General features: G+C 46.4%; 1 protein-coding gene across 2 annotated transcripts in view; it reads right to left on the minus strand.

The window, feature by feature from the left end:
- The window catches only part of COLQ (collagen like tail subunit of asymmetric acetylcholinesterase), an 80,860-nt gene that overhangs the window by 29,747 nt on the left and 30,574 nt on the right, over positions 1 to 20,539 (minus strand). The window contains exons 2-5 of one of the 2 annotated variants that reach the window (XM_004385264.2): positions 6,836 to 6,948; positions 5,566 to 5,667; positions 1,555 to 1,599; positions 1,175 to 1,201 (exon numbers count right to left, since the gene is read on the minus strand). In XM_004385264.2, the coding sequence (XP_004385321.1) occupies positions 1,175 to 1,201; positions 1,555 to 1,599; positions 5,566 to 5,667; positions 6,836 to 6,948 (287 nt within the window). The remainder of the gene's footprint in view (positions 1 to 1,174; positions 1,202 to 1,554; positions 1,600 to 5,565; positions 5,668 to 6,835; positions 6,949 to 20,539) is intronic. The other variant, XM_004385265.2, reaches the window with a different exon arrangement.

The raw sequence follows: 20,539 nt of genomic DNA on the forward strand, positions 1-20,539 counted from the left end.
CAATGTCATAACACAATATGTGTACTACTGTTTCATGAGAAACTATTTGTTCTGTAAGCCTTCACCTGAAGTACAATAAAAAAAAAAAAAAAATCAAAAAAAAAAAAATAATTAATTCACTTGCACAAGGTACAGGCCGTTTCTGTCTCTGCTCCTAGGAAGCCCAACCTAAACCAAGAGCTATGGAAGAGCAAGTCCTGCCAGAGAGAGTGGAAACAAGCACTTGGGGGTCTATGGTGAGCTCTTCCCTCATTAGCTAACATTACATTTCATTTAGCTGGAGATATGGAGGGCTCGGATTCCTAAACCCGAGATGACAAATGCTGGCATGTGTACTAGTTTCTACTCTTGCCTCCCTCATCCATGACAGACATCACTAATCAATCACGGCCCCTGTTGACTCTGAGCATGGAGGCCAGCCTGGAATATTTTCAGCCCACCATCTGAGATGGTTATGGTCATCTGTGCCTCAAAGAGTTGTACCTTTGCCTTGCAAAGGTCTATTTGGGGTTCTTGTTGAGAATGATCCCACTTTAGCAAAACATTTAGCCAGAAAAAACCATGATTTATATTTAGAACCATGAGCATCTTTCTTGGGCAAGATTTTGCACTTCTATCACCAAGACCTAGATGTTCAATGCCAGAATCCATTGAGCACAGAGAATAATGCTGATTTACTCCTTCCTGACACGGATGAATCTTGATCACATGTATTTGGTTCACTCATAGTCACTGTGACCTTAAGTAACTCCCATTAATTTCAGGAGGGCCAAAAAGCAAAAGCCATTTGTTTCTGTCTGTCCTGGTACTTTATTGTAATTTAATCAAATAGACAATATCCACCATTCTGTGTCACAGGTTGGGGCCTTGGAGGTTTCTCTAATGGGTGGCAGGAAGAGATGGTTTAAAGGTAGGGGACATTTGGCAGGGCTGGGTAGCCTTTGGAAGTCCAAATGGCTGGGAAGAGGAGGCTCCAGCTCTTGGCAGAAGGCACCAGCAGAAAGGGTAAGGTTGCTACTGTTATCGTCAGGATGGTAGCATCACCATTGTCCACCTGGGTATTGGGGGCCATTAAGTGCATTGCTGGTTCCTCCACCCTTAGAAGTGCACACACACCCACAAACCCGTGAAGTACATTGCCCGTGTGCTGCTGACAGAACAGCATGTACCATACCTTCCTTCCTGGTCGGCCAAGCTCCCCCTGTGGATGGAGAAGACAGGTAAGCAGAGGTTGCTTTGCTTTGGAAGAGAAGTTCTGGAAGCAGAGGTCTTAGTGGGGCTAACGATTGTGCATGACTGCGTGGCTGGGTCTGCCTGGCTGCTCACTGCAGCCCTGCCATATCAGTGGGTCAAGTCAAAGCGCACAGGTGGAATCCCACCCACAGCAGCATCACAGTCATCATGGTGCCCATCCTCACACACTGAGGAAAAATTAGCACATGCTTTGAAATCTCAACCGGAAATCCCTCAGACCAGAAAATTCTCAGTGACACCCCCAGAAAACAGGCTGGAATGACCAAAGAGAGGTGGGGTGAAGAAAGTACTGGATCATACCTTTTCTCCCTTTGGTCCTGTCTTGCCAGGAAGCCCCGGTGGACCCTAAACAGTCAAGACAAGAAGTGAAGAAAGTATAGATCAAACCAGTGCAGGTGGTGAGGGTGGCAGGAACAGGGAGGGAGGCTCTTGGTGCACTGGGCTTTCGTTCTATGCAAGATGAAGACACAGGGCTCCAGGACCCCATGAAGAACCCTTTGGTGTCCTCTCACCCAGTCTCTTCCCCTCTGCACCTCCTCCTCTTCTGGTTTTCTCTGAGCTGTCATTCTACTGGTACCATGTTTGCAGTGCTCCTATGTCTACTCTTTGTGATTGTAATTTTATCACCAGAGCCCTTTGGTTGCCTAAAACACCCCAAGTACTTGGAAAGTAGCTAAAGAGGCTTGAAGAAATTCCGTTTGCTGAAAACAAGATGCTTCACCAATTCTCATATCTTTTCAGCTGCTCTTACTGAGCTTCCCTGGGGCCCCAACAAAAGGGAAGTTTCATACTCAGCAGCAGCACACTTAGAGATTTCCCTGGTTGATCTATGGGTTAAAAAACAGGTGCTCTCGAGTTGATTCTGACTTATGGCAACCCCATGTGTGTCTGAGTCGAACTGTGCTCCATAGGGTTCTCAATGGCTGACTTTGTGGAAGCAGACTGCCAGGCCTTTCTTCTGAGGCACTTCTGAGTAGACTCCAACCTCCAACCTTTTGAGTAGCAGCTGAGCATGTTAACCATTTGAACTACCCAGGGACTCTGATCTTTAGATTGTATGTTGTGGTTCGTTGCCTTTGAGTAGACTCTGACACATGGTGACCTTACATATAACCAGGTGCCAAATAGTTATCTTCTTCCCTCATTCAGCAGCAAAACTGTTCTTTTTGAAGATGTTAAGAATGTGGGTAAGTAGTGCATTTTCATTCCTCACCCAACCACAGGAGCGGGGCTGGCCCCAGTTTAAGGGACTTTAGAACCCAATGACCGAAACTTTTCACAACCAGAGCCAGAAACAGCTGCCTTCTGCTCATGCATCTGTGGAACGCTCAGTTGACTGCTTTCTAAATTCCCCAGAATAGCAGGGAGGAAATCCATCAAAATCCCCCCAGACCTTCCTTCATCCCCCAAAACTGCAGGTAAACACGCTTAAGGAAAAGCCTGTTGACGATTTCTACGAAACTTACCCAGATGACCAGCAGCCCCTCAGCCGGTGATTTCCAAACCCATCTGCACATCAGAATCCCTGGGGATCTTTAAAAACTGAAGCCCGGGCCACACCCAGACTGACTAAATCACTGTCTCTGGGGAAGGGGTGCAGGCATCAGTCATTTTGGACGTTTTTCCAGGGGATTTCAAAGTGCAGGTGAGTTTGAGAACCACTGTCTTTGGTTTAGTCTCTGTCTTGTGGAGGATGTAAAGGAGAGTTTTAGTTCCATTCTCTTCATTTTTCCAAGCCTCAGTTTTTTCCATTTTGTGAAATGTGACTAGAATGGTTTTACAAGATCATTGTGCCCTCGCTCAGTGCTTCTCAAACTTCACTGTGCAGACAATTCACTCTGAATCTTGTTAAAATGCAGATTCTGATTGAAGGGGGCAGCTGAGATTCTGCATTTCTAATAAGCTCCCAGAAGATGCCAAGGTGATTGGTCCTCGGATCTCACTCTGAGTAGGGACAACATTGGCACTGTGTTTTAAGAAAATGGAGTCCCCTGGAGTTGGTCCATGTGGCCACCATGTGGCTCAAACGGGATTGCACGAGATTCAAGATTAACAAGTGTGTCGGGAGAGCTGCTGGTCTTAGGTCAGCAGGGAAGCCCCCATTCTTTCTCCTGCTCTGTGGGTCCTCCCGTGCCCTGAGATCTGTCAGAGTGGACTGCTGATGGGGGAAGATAGAAATCCACCTTACAGGGGTGCTTCAGGATCTCATCTCACTGCAGTGCCTTTCTACAGAGCTCTGCCAGCCCCTCTGCGGCAGCCTCTGGCCAGCTCTGGGCTTACAGTTCTGTTTTCTTTATTGCATTCAACAAATATTTATGGAGCACTTACTACAACCCATGCACTGTTCTAGACTGGGAATGCAATAGTGAACAAGATGGACAACATCTCTGCTCCAGTAGGGCCAGGGCTTAGTGTTATGGATTGTGTCCCCCCTAAACATGTGTTGGAATCCTAATCTCTATACCCGTGGATATAATCTAATGTAACGTAATCACCTTCCATAATACAATCTAACATAATGTGATCAATCAGTGGAGTTCTTACCAGTGTAGGGTGGGTCCTAAACCTAATCACTCCTGAGTTATATAAAGAACAGCATAGACATAGACAGCTACTACCACATACTGGGGAAGACAGATGACATGTGAGGATTGCCAAAAAGCAAGGAATGCCTGGGTTATTGACTAGGAAGGAAATGACACCACCAAGGCCCTGATTGGGACTTTTATCCTCTAGAACTGTGAGAGAATAAACTTCTGTTCAGCACTAGAAAACTAAGGTGTTCTGTAAAGTTTTTTCTGCAAAGAGCCAGATAGTAAATATTTTAGTCTTTGCTGGCCACATGGTCTCTGTCACAACTACTCACCTCTGTCGTTGTAGCACACAAGCAGCTGTAGATAATCAAACTTTAATTACACAAACAGGCAGCTGGTCAGATGTGGCCCACAAGCTAGTTTGCCAACCCCTGCCATAGAGCCTACGTTTTACTAAGAGGACATCAAAGAGACCAGAAAGAAGCAAATAAGTATATAACAGGATGAGGAAATTATGCAGAGAATTAAAATGGGTGATTGTGATGGAAATTGATTGGGGGTATGGGGGGCTACTTTAGCCTGGGTGGTTGAGGAAGGCATTTCTAAGGAGGTGAGTTTTGAGTGACCGAAAGGAGCTGGCCGTGGTAATGGAAGAACACACCAAACAGCAGGAACCACAGTGCCGATGCCCTAGGGCTGGAATGAGCCTAAGTGTTTGAGGGCCTGAGGGAAAGTCACTGAGGCTGGGGTTCAGTGGGTGATGGCGATGTTCGCATGAGACAGCGTGGGAGATGCAGGCTGGGGTTGCCTTGTGTGCGACTTGGTAACCCAGGGTACGGAGTTTCAATCTTAGTCTTCAGTGATGGGAAGCCACAGGAGGGTTTTACGCAGGGGAATGGCATCATTTCTACGCGCCTTGCATGGGCAACCCACTTGGGGAACTTGCGTCCTTTCCTTGCACTCTCTTTCATGGGAAGGCCAGGCCCAGGGTCATTCCTCATTGGTGGAGCCCTCCCTGAGGCCTGAGGAGCCAAGGTCTGTGAGATGCAGTCTCTGGAGGGATTCTTTTGTTCCCCTAGAAAGTCCTTTCAATAGCATTGTACCTACTCCTCCTCCTTCCTTTGGCTTTGAATCAGGAGGGGTGGGCTGCTTGATAGTAGTGTCTGGCAGGCAAATGTAACCCAGGGTCACAAGCTCCTCTCTGCCTCTACTTTCCTGCACTGAATATAGCCACCTCTGGATCTACTGGTGGGGTCAAAGGTTGAATAAGGGGTGAACCAGATTGTATTCAAGTGTTTGATGACAACTATAATAATAACCACATCCGCATGGGTAGCACTTCATTTGATGTCCCCCCAAATCCAGTACCAAGCCACGAAACCCGTTGCTGTCAATTCCAACCCATAGTAACCCTATAGGACAGAGTAGAACTGCCCCATAGGGCTTCCAAGGAGTGGCTGGTGGATTCGAACTGCTGACCTTTTGGTTAGCAGCCGTAGCTCTTAATCACTGTGCTACCAGGGCTCCACCAAGTACAGAAGGACAATTATTATCCACATTGCACAGATGAGGAAATCAAGGCTGGAAGGCCAGAATTCACCCAGAAAAGAACCAATGTTCTACCCACATGGCCCTGGAGCTGGAGGTGGGCTAGAGAAAAAAAAAGTCCCCCCCCACCCATCATGTTAAAAAGGTTGAACAGTAGGAGGCTCTGCCCAGTGGTCTTCATTGCTTTGAACAGAAGACAGCAAGAGAGGGTCTAGTAGAGTGCACCAACCTGGAGGCCAGGAGGCCCAGGGGAGCCGAGCAATCCTTGCACACATGGGGACTGCGTGGTCTCCAGTTCAAGCATGAGGTTCTTCATGTCTGGGGAAAGAAGCTTCAATGCAAAGCAACACAGGTGTTATAGGTCAGACTTGGGGGACTGAAGAAAGTCACCACCCTGGACATAGATCTGCTCCAGGGTCCAGTCCTGAAGGCTGGTGGCTTCTTGATATCCCAGTAGGTGCCCCAAGAAGACAACCTTCTGGCCCACCAGTTTCTGGTCTCTTGTCTGCCCTTGAGACATTCCTGGCTTGAACAGATTACAGAGATACAATAGTCACTTTGGATGGAGTTAGGAGGCTCGTTTCAGAACCTCTGTCCAATATCTAGGACAGCACTGTCCAATAGTATTATACTGTGAACCGCTTATGTAGTCTTAAATTTTCTGGTAGCCACGTTAAAAAGGTAAGAAGAAACCAATGAAATTAATTTTTAGTAATATATTCTAGTTAACCCAGTATACCCAAAATATTTTCATTTCAACATGTAGTAAATATAAAAAAATTGTTAATGAGATATTTTACATTCTTTTTTCCATACTTAATCTTCAAAATCTAGGGTGTATTTTACACTTACAGCACATTTCAGCTCAAACTAGCTACATTTAAATTGTTCAATAGCCACATATGGTTAGTGGCTACTGTATTGGACAGTACAGTTCTAAGAGTTTCCAGAAAGGTCTGAGAATCCCACATTCCTGGAAAGCCCTGGCCTGTTATCTTCTAGGTCAGCTTTCTGCACCTGCTCTTTTCCTCACCTTTTCCCCTCTTCCCAAGTCCTGTTCCCTCTCAGACCTCAGTATGTCTACAGGAGTACTATTTCCGGTGTCCCTTCACTGAAATGGTCTCCATTAGACACAGGCTGTGGAAGGCAATTTCATAAATATTTTCGGAGAAGAAAAACAAAAGGGGGAATTCCATGTTTGAGCAGCTGGTGGGTGCCCACAAAGTTAGAAATTCACCTCATTGTTTTCGTAAAGCTGGGCCATGGTGCCAAATCCAATTCCCTGCTGAGAGGAATCCCCCTCCATAACTTATTTAAAACTGGGAGGATGGACACCCACCAGAAACTGCCCCAGTATCCATTCCAGGGTTCAGCTGGGGAATGAGATTACAGGGCTGGAGACAGCTAATCTTGAATAGTGGGGCGGGGGGCTGGGGGGCTGTGGGGCGGGCCCTGGGGACCTTGAATTTCTATTCTCTGACAGGTCTGAAACAACTCACCGGACTTCGGCCCCCTCTGAAGAACGGAGGTGGGAACAGCGGGGGCGGAGGCGGGGTCAGCAGGCAGCATGATCTGTGGTTGCTCCGCCTCCTCTGATCCAGGTCAGGAAGGGCTGCGCAGACAAAACTGCGGCTGTTAATGCGAGTCAGTGCTGGGTCCTCTGACCTGCCCACGGGGCCCAAAGGAAACTGACCCTGCCACCCCCCACTTCCAAATCTGATTTCAACCTTTGAGATGTGAAAGACCTACCATTTGATACTTGACATTGCCTTCTCCATCCCCAACCTTGCCTTTGCTGAATTAAGATAGTTAGGTGGCCCAAACGGTTTGCATTGGACCGCTAACCTAAAGGTTGGCAGTTTGAACCCAGCCAGTGGTACCACAGAAGAAAAAGTCTGGCCGTCTGCTTCCTGGAGATCTGCTTCTGTTACGAAAACCATGTGAAGGAGTTCTACTCTGTAACTTACTCTGTAAGTTCTACTCTGGAGTTGCCATGAGTCGGAATCCACTAGACGGTAACTAACAACAACACAGCAACAATCACTGAGCAGATAGTACTGACAGGGTGACCACTGCAGGGCCCATTTCTCCTTCTCCAGATATAGGCTTGTCATTTTGTAGGTGTGACGAGGAATGCAAAGTTCAAACAAACTCATAATATGCCCCCACTAGTTGGGCAGAAGGAATCATGCATTAATAACTTTGATATTGTACCCAGAAGGAAATCTTTCTGAGACAGAATCAATCACGGCTACAGGCAGCATTGATTACAAGTGACCCACAGCCATGATTTAAAACACATATATTGACTCCAGATTCCGCACACACATTCAAGTGTCACCCACGCTCAGCAGAGAGTTACTATTTAATGTCTCAGTGCATGGGTGGCCCAATCCCAAGTGTGAGGAATGAAGGAAGGGGCCTGGGCCCTTACAACTTCATTTTTACATGGAGTCTCCCCTATGTTCAATGATAGTATATGTTCCATGTTGAAATATGCCTCTTAAAAGTACACAGATCATAAGTATACAGCCCAACAAACTGCTAAAAAGTGAATATATCTGAGAAGTCCGCACCCAGATCAAGAACCAGAACTCACCAGCTCCCAGAGGTCCCCTTAAACTCCTCTCCAATCTCTACACTCCCCGCCTCCACAATGCTGACTTCTACCACCATGGACTCCTTTTGCCTGTTTTTAAACTTTATATAGGTAGAATCATATAATATGAACTCTTCTGTGTTCAGCTTCTTTCATTCAGCATAGTGCTTGTGGGAGTTATCGAGGTGGATGATTATAGCTGTAGTTCATTCATTATTATTGCTGAATAATGTTTCATTGTGTGAATATACCACAATCTGTTTATCCATTCTGCTGCTGATGGACATTTGGGTTGATACCAATATACACCCACCAGAATGGTTAAACTGAAAAAGGTGGAAAATGACAAATATGGCAAGGATGTGGAACAAACAGAACTATCGTGAATTAACTGGTGGGGGTATAAATTGATACAACTGTTTGGCTTTTTTTTTTTTCACTAAAGCTGAACATAGGCGTATACTATAGCCTAGCCATTCCACTCCTAGGCATTTACCAACAGGAAGGTGGGTGTATATTCTCCAAAACATATGTACTAGAATATTCATGGCAGCAATATCCACAATTACCAAAAGCTGTATGTTTTCAATTCCCATTCTGGTCTCATATCAACAGCCTCACTTCCACCCCTTCACTGAACCTCCAACCTCACAGAACACGTGCAGGTCGCCCACCACGTGCGTCCAAGCCTTGAACCCAGTTTTCAGTCTTATCACCAGAGGCCAGTGCCCACCTACAATTTTCCACCCTGTCTTCCAGGACCTGCCTTCAGACATTAGGCAAGTGATGAGTCTTCCCAGAAACTGCTTGAGTCAGCTCCAAACCAAAAGACCAAACCCACTGCCGTGGAGTCGATTCTGAATCATAGCACCCCCATAGGGTTTCCAAGGCAGTAAATCTCTGCTGAAGCAGACTGCCACCTCTTTGTTCCACGAAGCCACTGGTGGTTTCAACCGCTGCCCGTTTGGTTAGCAGGCGATCAATCACTTTAACCACAGCTCCAGCCGCTGCAGTGGTCTCTCCGGTGCACGCTTACCCTCACTGCCTAATACAGGAGCATCCATTGACCTGTGGCCATAGTTAGCCCTCTCAGACTCATTTCATGAGAAATATTTTTTTAAAGATAGCTTTATTATCCTAAAACAAAATTCATAACTGATCCAACTTACCTATAAAAAAACATAAAAACGAGACCCATTGCCTTCAAGTCAGTTCCAACTCATAGTGAACCTACAGCTATACACAACTTTAAAAATCAGTATAGTGCTTGTCTTAGTTCATCTAGTGCTGTTATAATAGAAATACCACAGGTGGATGGCTTCAACAAACAGAAGTTTATTCTCTCACAGTCTAGTAGGCTAGAAGTCCAAATTCAGCGTGTCAGCTCCAGGGGAAGGCTTTCTCTCTCTGTGGGCTCTGGAGGAAGATCCTTGTTATCACTCTTCCTCTGGACTAGGAACTTTTTTTGGTGGTATGAGGTCCCCATGTCTCTCTGCTCGCTTCTCTCTTTTATGTCTCAGAAGAGATTGGCTTAAGACACAATCCAATCTTGTAGATAGAGTCTCATCAACATAAGTGCCACTAATCCCATCTCATTAACATCGTAGAGTTAGGATTTACAACACATACGAAAATCACAGCAGATGACAAAATGGTGGACAGTCACACAATACTGAGAATCATGGCCTAGCCAAGTTGACAGATATTTCTGGGGGACACAATTTGATCCATAACAGAGGTCTAACTGTAATATGGAGCCCTGGTGACACAGGGGTTATGAGCACGGCTGCTAGCCAAAAGGTCAGCGGTTTGAATCCACCAGCTGCTCCTTGGAAAAACCGACGGGGCACTTCCGCTCTGAACTATAGGGTTGCTATGAGTCGGAATCAACTTGACAGCAACTGGTTTTGGTACAGGAACTGTAATATAAGTGATTTATGATGTAATAATGCATATTTTGGTGATAATCAGGCACAACCACGTCAGAAAGCATAATGACATAGTTAGATGCTTACACATATATGTGAAATCACAGTGAATGCAATAGCTAGGAATACAAGTTATGGTATCAACAACTCAAATACTACAAGTGATGTTGCCACTAGTGATGTGACTTTCTGAAATAATGAGCAACACTTGGTAAAATTCCCAACCAAACAAAATAAAATTATTACTCAGTAGTTGTAGTCTCAGAAAATTCAGTTTATGTCGTTGTTGTTGGGTGCTGTCAAGTCAGTTCCGACTCATAGTGACCCCATGTAGAACAGAATGAAACACTGCTTGGTCCTGCACCATCCTCACAATCGTTGCTATGTTTGAGCCCACTGTTGCAGCCACTGTGTCAGTCCATCTCGTTGAGGGTCTTCCTCTTTTTCTCTGACCCTCTACTTTACCAAGCATGATGCTCTTCTCGAGGGACTCGTCCCTCCTGATAACATGTTCAAAGTACGTGAGATGAAGTCTCACCATCCTTGCTTTTAAGGAGCATTCTGGCTGCACTTCTTCCAAGATAGATTTGTTCATTCTTCCAGTGTTCATAGTTATTCAATATTCTTCGCCGACACCATAATTCAAATGAATGAATTCTTTGGTCTTCCTTATTCATTGTCCAGCTTTCGCAAGCATATAAGGTGATTGAAAATATCATGGCTTGGGTCAGGCACACCTTAGCCCTCAAGGTGACATCTTTGCTTTTTAAGACTTTAAAGAGGTCTTTCGTAGCAGATTTGCCCAATGCAATCCATCGTTTGATTTCTTGACGACTGCTTCCGTGGGTGTTAATTGTGGATCCAAGTAAAATGAAATCCTTGACAACTTCAATATTTTCTCCATTTATCTTGATGTTGCTTATTCGTCCAGTTGTGAGGATTTTTGTTTTCTTTATGTTGAGGTGTAATCCATACTGAAGGCTCTAGTCTTTGCTCTTCATCAGTAAGTGCTTCAAGTCCTCTTCACTTTCAGCGAGCAAGGTTTCATCATCTGCATATTGCAGTTTGTTAATGAATCTTCCTCCAATCCTGATGCTTCGTTTTTCTTCACGTAGTCCAGCTTCTCGTATTAGTTGCTCAGCATACAGATTGAATAAGTATGGTGAAAGGATACAACCCTGATGCACACCTTTCCTGACTTTAAACCACATAGTAACCCCTTGTCCTGTTCGAACGTCTGCCTCTTGATCTATAATACAGTTTCCTCATGAGCACAGTTAACTGTTCTGGAATTCCCATTCTTTAGAATGTTATCCATAATTTGTTATGATCCACATAGTTGAATGCCTTTCCATAGTCAATAAAACACAGGTAAACATCTTTCTGGTATTCTTTGCTCTCAGCCAAGATCCATCTGACATCAGCTACGATATCCCTTGTTCCATCCCGTCTTCTGAATCCAGCTTGAATTTCTGGCATTTCCCTGGCCATCTACTGCTGCAACCATTTTTAAATTATCTTCAGCATAATTTTACTTGCATGTGATATTAATGATATTGTTTGATAGTTTCCGCACTCTGTTGGATCACTTTTCTTTGGAATAAGCACATATATGGATCTCTTTCAGTTGGTTGGCCAAATAGCTGTCTTCCAAATTTCTTGGTATAGACAAGTGAGCATTTCCAGCACTGCATCCATTTGTTGAAACATCTCAGTTGGTATTCTGTCAATTCCTGGACCCTTGTTTTTGCCAGTGTCTTCAGTGCAACTTGGATTTCTTCCTTTAGTATCATCTGCTCTTGATCATAGGCTACTTCCTGAAATGGTTGAATATTGACCAATTTGGTACAGTGACTCTGTGTATTCCTTCCATCTTCTTTTGATGCTTCCTTCATCATTCAATTTTTTGCCCATAGAATCCTTTAATACTGTAACTGTTTATATTAATTAAAACAGTGCAAAAAATAACTGTAAAACAGAATTAGGTTCTAAGATGAGCTCATTATATACAGGTATGAACATTCCATGAGACATTTCAAAATCATGTAGAACATGGAACAATTGTTGATGTGTGATTCTGTCCCATCGTTTGCAGGATATCTCTCACCCCTGGTCCTACCTCAGTAAAGGAGGCAGTGGTGCCACCCTGGTCACTGTGACAACCAAAAACCCCTTGAAAATTTCTTAAAATGAGCCCACTGAACACTGTTGGTCTACGTATCATGGTGAAGGGCTTCGCCACAAATAGTTCCACAAGAGCTGGCACCCCAACACCAAGGAAGAACCCCCCTGACCACATAAGTGTGCTAACAAGGGATTGAAGGAATTCAGAGGAGCAAGAGCAAGAGGTGACCACCAGCTGGGATGGACAGAGGGCTTTCAGGAGAAGGTGACATTCATGCTGATACTGGAAGATCAGGGAAGGTTCAGACAGGAGGTGTCCCAGACCAAGGGTCTATCTGGGGAAGTCATGGGTATGTGAGATAGGCCTTAAAAGACTGGGTAGGGGTGGAGTGGTGATGCAAGAAGGGAAGGTTCCCTGGGGAGAGTGAGAGATGGCAGAGAGAGAGGCAGCTTTCTGTTCAGGGCTACTGTGATTGCAAGAAGCAGAAGCCCACTCACACGGGCTCAGGGAGAAAGGGAGATTTATTGTAAAGCCAATAAATGGACGTGGTACTCTCCCTGTGTATGTCTGTCTCCCTCCCACTCTCCTTCCTCTTTATGCTTCTCTTATGCACACACCATTCTTCTGCAACTTCACTCCTCACCTTATGCCAGCTGCCTCAGTCTTGTCTCAACTCTACCTTTTATCTCAAGCATCTATTTTATCTGAACACCCTCAGTGGCTCTTACTTCTCAAATGCCCATAACGGGGAAACGATTGCCCTGCCCAGCTTTTCCAGCCAGGCTGCAGGTCACTGGGACCTGTGCAGAGCCTGCCCTGGCCCCAGCCCACGCCTATAGCAGAGGCTGTGGGAAGAGATTTCCCCAGAAGTGAGCAGGGCAGGCAGGCCCCCCCAAATACGTCAAATACAGCACAGAAGCCGGCAGGTGCAAGGTGTTTGTCTAACTGGAGAGGAGGCACTGGAAAGAACAGTGCGGGAGGAGATGAGGCTGGAAAGAGTCTGGGCTTGATTGTGCTGAGCCTGGATGCCCACCAAGGGGTTTGGGCTTTATCTGGGAAGTAATAGGGAGCCACAGAAGGTTTGATGAAAGGCGTGACAGGGTCCAGGTGGGGCTTAGCAGAGACTGTGCAGGAAATGTGGGATGAGGGAGAGCTGAGGGAATGAGGAGTGAGCTGCAGGCCAGTGTGACATCTGTATGCCAGGCCTGACTCACGAGGAGGCAGTGAGGACAGAAGGAAGGGACTGATGCAAACGGAGGAGAATGAAACTTGGGGCTGACGTATTGTGGGCGTGATTTTGAAGTTGCAGGGAACTCGGATAGCATGAGAGTATGAGATAGAAAAGTCAGAGGAGGCACTAGTTTGTGGGGAAAGCTGCCAGATTTGTTGTTAGACATTTGTTCATTTGAGCTCACACTTTGTGCTAGGCACAGGGCCAAGCCTTGTGTGGGGAGAAGATGCCTAAACGGCGGCCTCTGACTTGTAGATGGTGAGACCTGCTGAGCTCAAGTGGCCACCAAGACCCTTCTCTCATACCCCACTCTTTCCCCTCCCCCAGTCAGCCCTAGCCCTGGATACGCTCACTCATTCATCAGAACCAGTTCAGGGGCTGCTTCCACCAGGAAGCTTTCCTTGACTTCCCAGGCCAGGGTTAAGTGGCCCTTGTATATTTATCCCTAGGCTTACCCCTCTGTTAACTCTTATCCATGGGGTGAAACTGCTTCCTTATATCTCCTTAACTAAACTGTGCTGTCTGCGAGTGTGGGGGCCAGTTTTTAGCCCCAGGGTCTAGCACAGCCCCTGGTATGTAATGGGAACTCCACTAATGTTCGCTGAATTAATAATATTAACATAAAACACTCACTACACGCCAGGCACCAGTTAAGTGCTTCACATATATAAATTCGTCTCATCTTCACAACAACCCTGAGAGGTAAGTATCATCATCATTCCCATTTTACAGATCAGTTAACTGAGGCAAAGAGAGGTTGAGCAACTTGCCCAAGGTCACAAAACTAGTAGTATCAGAGCCAGGATGGGAACTTAGGCAGTCTAGTTCCAGAGTCCTTCTTACCTTCTACACTATGACTGCATGTAGGTGGGAATGAAGAGCTAGAGCTAAGAAGAAAGGCAAGGGACTCCCCTAGCAATTACTTGAGACATATAGCATCAATGCCTTCTAAGCAGGGATCACCAAGAATATACCAGCAGTTGAACAGAGTTAGGTTTATTGACTCATTGCAATGAAGGAGAACATACACCAAGGAGAAGTGTGGGGCATCTCAGTAAGAGGGTGTTAGAAACGATTTATCATAGAATCAGGGATTTTTTTAGATGATTTTGGGGAGATTACCAGGAACCAGAGTCTGGCTTTGCTCTGAGTTGGATGCTGTCAGAAAGCAGGAGCTATTTTACGATTGGGAGTCTTACAATTCTAATCTAGAAGATGAGAAGAAAGGAGAGAAACTAAAGCTGTGATTGATAAAGAAGCAGCGGCCACCCATATTAGCCAGGACAGGGGGATGTGGGGTCATTTTGGTGGTTTGGATAGTATTCATGTTTTTGTCTGTGTTCAGACATGGTTACGGGGTGGCCTTGTTTTGGTCTTCATCCATCTCAGTCACAGAGTGGCCTTGCTGATGTCACTGTTCTGAGAAAGCATTTAAGTTCAACAGGAGAACACTGCGGGCCAACTCTGGGTGTCAGGCCGGCCCCAAGGGTCACAGGCTGCTTTTCTCTTTCTCGGCAGTAAAACAAAATTGCTGTACGGTTATAGAACGAGTCCCTGGGTGGCACAAATGGTTAAGCACTTGGTTACCAACTGAAAGGTTGGTGCCTCCACCCAGAGGCACCTCAGAAGAAAGGCCTGGTGATTTACTTCCAAAAGGGCTCTACTCTGCACACATGGGGTTGCCATGAGTCAGAATTGGCTCGACGGGCGCTGGTACTGACACAGTTATAGAGCTTGACATTAATGTCAATGATATTCAAGTTTCTCCAAGTGTCTTCCCCAGAATGTTAAGTAAGACAAGAGCGAGCAGCACAGGGCTGTCAAACACCCCAGAACCCTTTCAAGGCCTCCCAATTGCAGTTTCCCCTTCGTCTCTCTCTCTCGCCTCAACAGATTGCTAAGGGCTAAGGCTGCAGTTTCCCCCAAAGCCTCCCCAGCTTGGAGCACCTGGGAGGCTGGCAGGTCCACATGGCTAATTCACAGTCATTGCCATTTATTTTTCCAGACCATATATGGCCTCCAATGCCTCCCTCCATCCCACACCCTGTGAAAGACCACCACCACCACCTCCATAATTTAAAGCAATCACTTCTCGTATTTCTTCCAGGAAAGAGTGGACATAAATGATCAGTTGCTTTTCCTGTTGAGGTATTTGCATTGTACCCCTCCACTGCTGTCTTCCTTACCCTTTCCCCCTCGACCTACTTTAGTTCAGCAGGTGAAGGCCATCTGTTTCTTCCCTGTCCCCCGGCTCCCCGGAGCTGTTTGTTTTTAGCACAGTCTAGTTTATTTACAGCTCTTTCCAGCTCAGAATATTTCCATCAGGTGGACGTGGTTGGGAACAGCTTCCCACCCGGTCAGCTAAGCCAGGACTTCACATGTCTATTTTCCTGTCATCCGAGTGGCCTGTGGGTCTCTCTCAGGACCATGCTGCCTTCATGGGATTGTGTCTGAGCCTCAGGGTCCTGCCTGAAAAAGCCCTAAAGGCTCTGCTGTAATGGAAACAACTGTGTGTGTATGTGGAGCCTGCAGAGACCTGGGCGTGCCATGTGGCTCAGGCCCCGGCAGCTGCCTTGGAAATGCTATCACGGAACTTCAGGATCACTTGCCCTGACTTAAAGACACCAAAGTCATAGTGTGTGTGGCCACTGCATTGCCAAATTACAGCTAGAAATGATGCTGACTCTTACATAGGCTGTTAGCAAATGTTTGGGAGTTTTTGCTATTGTTAATGCTGGTTTTGTCCTTTGGGCTCAGTACCCACTCTTCAAAAGGGGCCTTTCTGTAATGTTTTACTTCTAGAAACTGTGACACATCCTTAGAAAGTGCTTCACTACAACTTACTATTGGAAATACAGGGACATGGATCAAAGAGTGTGAGTCCAGGTACAGGTGGCCATGTGACCCAGCACAACGCACTTCCTCATGCTTCTAAATAAGGGGTTTGGCCCAAACCATCTCCAAAGTTCTTTTTTACAAATGTAACACCAGGATCACCATGTCTGCACGCATCTCCCACTCACAAGACCAGCCCATCGGCAGGTCACTAGAGGCAATCTTTTCCAGCTCTGCCTCTTGTGTCTGCATCAAGCAGCCCCCTCACACCAAGCAAACGTGCTATTAGAAGTCACCAAAGGAAAGAAGTAACATAATCATCTTGCTCAACAGGTTGGGAAAATTACAAGTGCAGTCGTATGCTAACGATGCTGCAATTGCTTATCCAGTTGGTGAACTATTCAGAATTTTCCTTCCTCCTCCTCATGCTTTTTGGGCCTTTCCCTGAACTTTTTCTGGAACTGCCACTAGCAGATGGAGATGAGGAAGGAAGGTGAAGAGCATACTCTTGGTGGCATCACTAAGTGTTCTGACGGGGAGTTGGTGGTCTCAGCTACAATGAAGTTCTGAGATTAACTGGCTGCAATTTATCGAAAGTTTTCCTGATTCAGATATTCCAGAAGAGGCTGCACCGTACAACTTCCCTTCAACCCTCACCAACATACCACACACCTTGAGGGAAATTCTGATTCTAAGCATTGAGGGTAATTTGAACTTGTCTGAAAGGCCCTGGCGGAAGTTTGTCGTCTTGCCACTCACCTCTGAGTGGACATGAGGGGCAGACGAGGACACAGTCTACAAAGAAAACAATTTGGCCATTTGGCAGTTTAGCGCTTTGGAGGCTGCTGCCTCCAGGACAGTGAGCTGCATCATCCAAGCTAGTCAGCCTGGAGACGGAGAGGGTCTCAGCCTTCAATGCCAAAGGGGTGGTCTTAGACCACAAAACACGATTTTACTTCAAAGCCAGTTCAAAGAGCCTTCACCAAGTGAGCAGCAGCTGCCAGCCTGCCACACCAAAGCCAAGGGCACAAGAGGGGCACACACACGTACACACACACATGAGCGAGTATGCCAAGGTCCCTACCAACTCCTCCATCAAACCCCCCTTACATTGCAATCCCAACCCTGGCTGAGAAGTTTAAAATGTAAAGGCTGCTGAAAGCTTCCAGAACAAATCTGTTTTCCAAGAGTCCGTTTTCCAAAATAATGCATACAGACATGCACACGACTCACCCCAGCAGCGTGCTGAGTAACACAGCAGTCCTGAAATGGTGAGGAGATGAGCAAGGCCGAGTGATGGGCAGGTCATAGCGGGGCAAGGCCCAGGCGGACTGGCCAGGGAACGCAGGCTGGAGACAGGCTACGATTCCTCACCCGCCCCCTCCCGGAGTGCTCCCGGTGCCTGGTCCGCTTGGCATTTGGAGTGGGATCCAGCCAATCCCTGCTTTGATGTTGCTTCTGCCCCAGATACCAGGGGTCCAGAGGCCAGGCCTGACCCCCTGGGAGCAGGAATGGGTGGTCACGCTACTCTGGCCTCCCAGGAGAGCTACACTAGGGGTAGTCTTGGGGAGCAAAGAGTGCCCTCAGCCCTGGGGTGGAGGTGAGGCTGGGAGCCCAGGGATACGGATCACTCCTGCCAGCAGAGAAGAAATGCAGCACAATCTGTCAAACAGGCTGCTTTTCATTTGGCTCAAACACTGCCACGTCAATACAGCTCTGGCAAGCCTCAAAGTCCACCCCCCACTACGGCAGTCCAGGGGGAGGCTATCCTTCTCTGTTTCAGGGAAGACCTTGGCTGCCTAGGGGTCTGGGCTCTTCCAGGTCTATGCCAAGGTGCTGCCAACAAAGCTAAACTTGATAGAAATATATATCCAAAGAGCACATGGGACAGACCATATAGTGTAGAACTTTTAGATGAAGTCTACCTATAAAATAATACAGTGGCAACCACCAGATACATCTGGAAGCCTGTCTTTATAGTCATACCCAAAGAGCTTGCAAGTTCACATGCACAAACACACACACAATATTCTAGATCAGAGAAGACAAGATTATTAGTAGTTAGCAGTAAGCACTGTTTTTTAAACCAGCCTAGTAAAGACCGTGAGGCATTGACAGATCAGTGGTAAAATTCTCACGTTCCACACTGGAGACATGGGTTTGATTCCCGGCCAATGCACTTCATGTGCAGCCATCACCCGTCTGTCAGTGGAGGTTTGCGTGTAGCTATGATGCTGAACAGGTCTCAGCAGAGCTTCCAGACTCAGATGGACTAGGAAGAAAGGCCTGGCAGTCTACTTCTGAAAATCAGCCAGTGAAAACCCTATGGATCACAGTGGTCTGATCCACAACCGATCACATGGATGGCGCAAGACCAGGCAGCATTTCATGCCATTGTGCATGGGGTCATCATAAATTGGGGGCCAACTTGACTGCAACTAGCAGCAACAACAGTGAAGATTATTAGCTGTAATAGGAGTCACCAAACATTCTCTGTAGAGGGCCAAATAGTAAATATTTTAAGCTTTATGGGCCATATTGTCTCTGTCTCAACTACTCAACCGTGCCTTTGTAGCATGAAATCAGCCCCAGACAACACATAAAGGAATGAGTGTGGCTGTGTTCCAATGAAACTTTATTTACAAAAATAGGAGGCTGGCTGGATTTGGCCGACCCCTGAGCTATAGCCTTCAAAACAAAGACCACTTCTTGTATTCATTCATTCATTTACTGTTTCATTCATTCAGAAACACACTGAGTGCCAAATGTATGCGAGATACAATGACTAGCCGTAGTTTCTGCTCTCAGAATTTGTCATTCAATGTTGTGGAAAGGGTATAAGCCGGGGAGTTAGGCAAACTTGGGCTTGAGTCCTGGCTTTGTTTGCTACTTACTAGCTGTGTGACCTTGAGGAAGGTATTCACTCTCTCTGAGTCTCAGCTTTCTTATCTGTTAAATGGGAATGGTGAAACCCACCTTGCTGGTTTATTATGAGGATTAGTGCTAAGGCATTTGAAGTTCCTGGCGCAGAGAACCAAAAACCAAACCCCTAGCCATTAAATTGATTCTGACTCATAGTGACCCTATAGGAGCAAGTAGAACTGCCCCACAGGGTATCCAAGGAGCAGCTGGTGGGTTCGAACTGCCAAGTTTTTGGTTAGCAGCTGAGCTCTTAACCACTGCACCACCAGGACTCCTGGCACAGAGCAGGGGCGCTTTTCTTGATGTGTTCATAGGTAACTACCATACAGAAAAAGAGGAGCGGCTAACATGGTGCCGGGGGCACGGGGACGGGTTCACAGGAAGAAGAGATAGATACTAGTTGGGTGGGAGGGGTGGAAGTAAGAAATCAGGGAAGGCTTCCTGGGAGAGGTGGCATTTGAGCCTAGCCTTGAAAGCAGAGATCTGCTAGGGCCAAGGTAAGAATCGTGAGGGAGGAAAGGCATAGACTCTGCTCCTTCTCGGGGTCATTTCCCTTTGTTCTTTTCAAATACACAGTCTAAGCCACGAGAAGGCAGCAGTGAGGAGATACAGTGCTCAGCCCTGGGTCGCAGACAGTTGCAGAAATAGCACCTGCATCACATTTTCCTAAATTCCCCTCTGCTGGGTCCTATGTCTGCAGCCCTTCATTCTCAAACCTTATTCCCTTGAAAATGGAAGTTTTGCCGCTTTTAGCACCAAATGCGTTTATATTTTTACCACTTGGGATCAAACCTTTTCTAAAATACATGTAAAATGCCCAGCAGTACCTTTGTGTTATTATTGTGAGAATGCTGGCAACCGGACTAGATGATTGCTGCGGTCCCGTTCAACTCTGAGTGTTCGAATCCCTCTTTTGGACCTAGTGACTCAAACTCATGAAGATCATAATGACAGCAAACAATTAATTGCATAGTTCTTTGCTGTTTACAAAGCTCTGTCTCTCCCACCTATTAGTCCCTGATTTCCCATAGTAGCCACCTTATGGAGAGGTTTTTATTCCCAGTTTTCATGGGGGACTTGGGGGCTTGGGGAGGTCACTTTGCACTAAGGTCATGCAGCCAGTCCACTGGCTGATTTGGCTTCAAACCCAGGATTCCTGGCTCCTCTTCATCCTTACTTCGCGGTGCCCTTGGGGTTTTCTTGCCCCAACACTAAATGGACCCAGAGGCTATGTTTGGGGGGCTCTCTGATTTCTATTGTTCTTCTGTCTACTTCCCGCTCTCAAACCTCATGGCCCAGGTGCAGGCAAGCTCAAAACTGCCTTTCTCCTCCCTTCCCTCTGGCTTCTAAACTGCTCTGGGCTTAAAGGGCCCATCTCTGGCTGATTAGAATTGTGTGTAAATACGAGGAAGGTCAGAGCCTCAGCTCTACCGGCTGTTTGAGCTTTAAGTGAGGATGCAAAACAACTTTTTATTCTTTCTAATGGGTTCTCTTCCCTTTTGGTTTTCTAACTCCAGGTCTTAATGCACATGTTATTATAATACTTTACTTTGTCTTCTAGAG

The sequence above is a fragment of the Trichechus manatus genome, unplaced genomic scaffold (assembly GCF_000243295.1).
Source record: "Trichechus manatus latirostris isolate Lorelei unplaced genomic scaffold, TriManLat1.0 scaffold00136, whole genome shotgun sequence".
NCBI classification, from domain to species: Eukaryota; Metazoa; Chordata; class Mammalia; order Sirenia; family Trichechidae; genus Trichechus; species Trichechus manatus.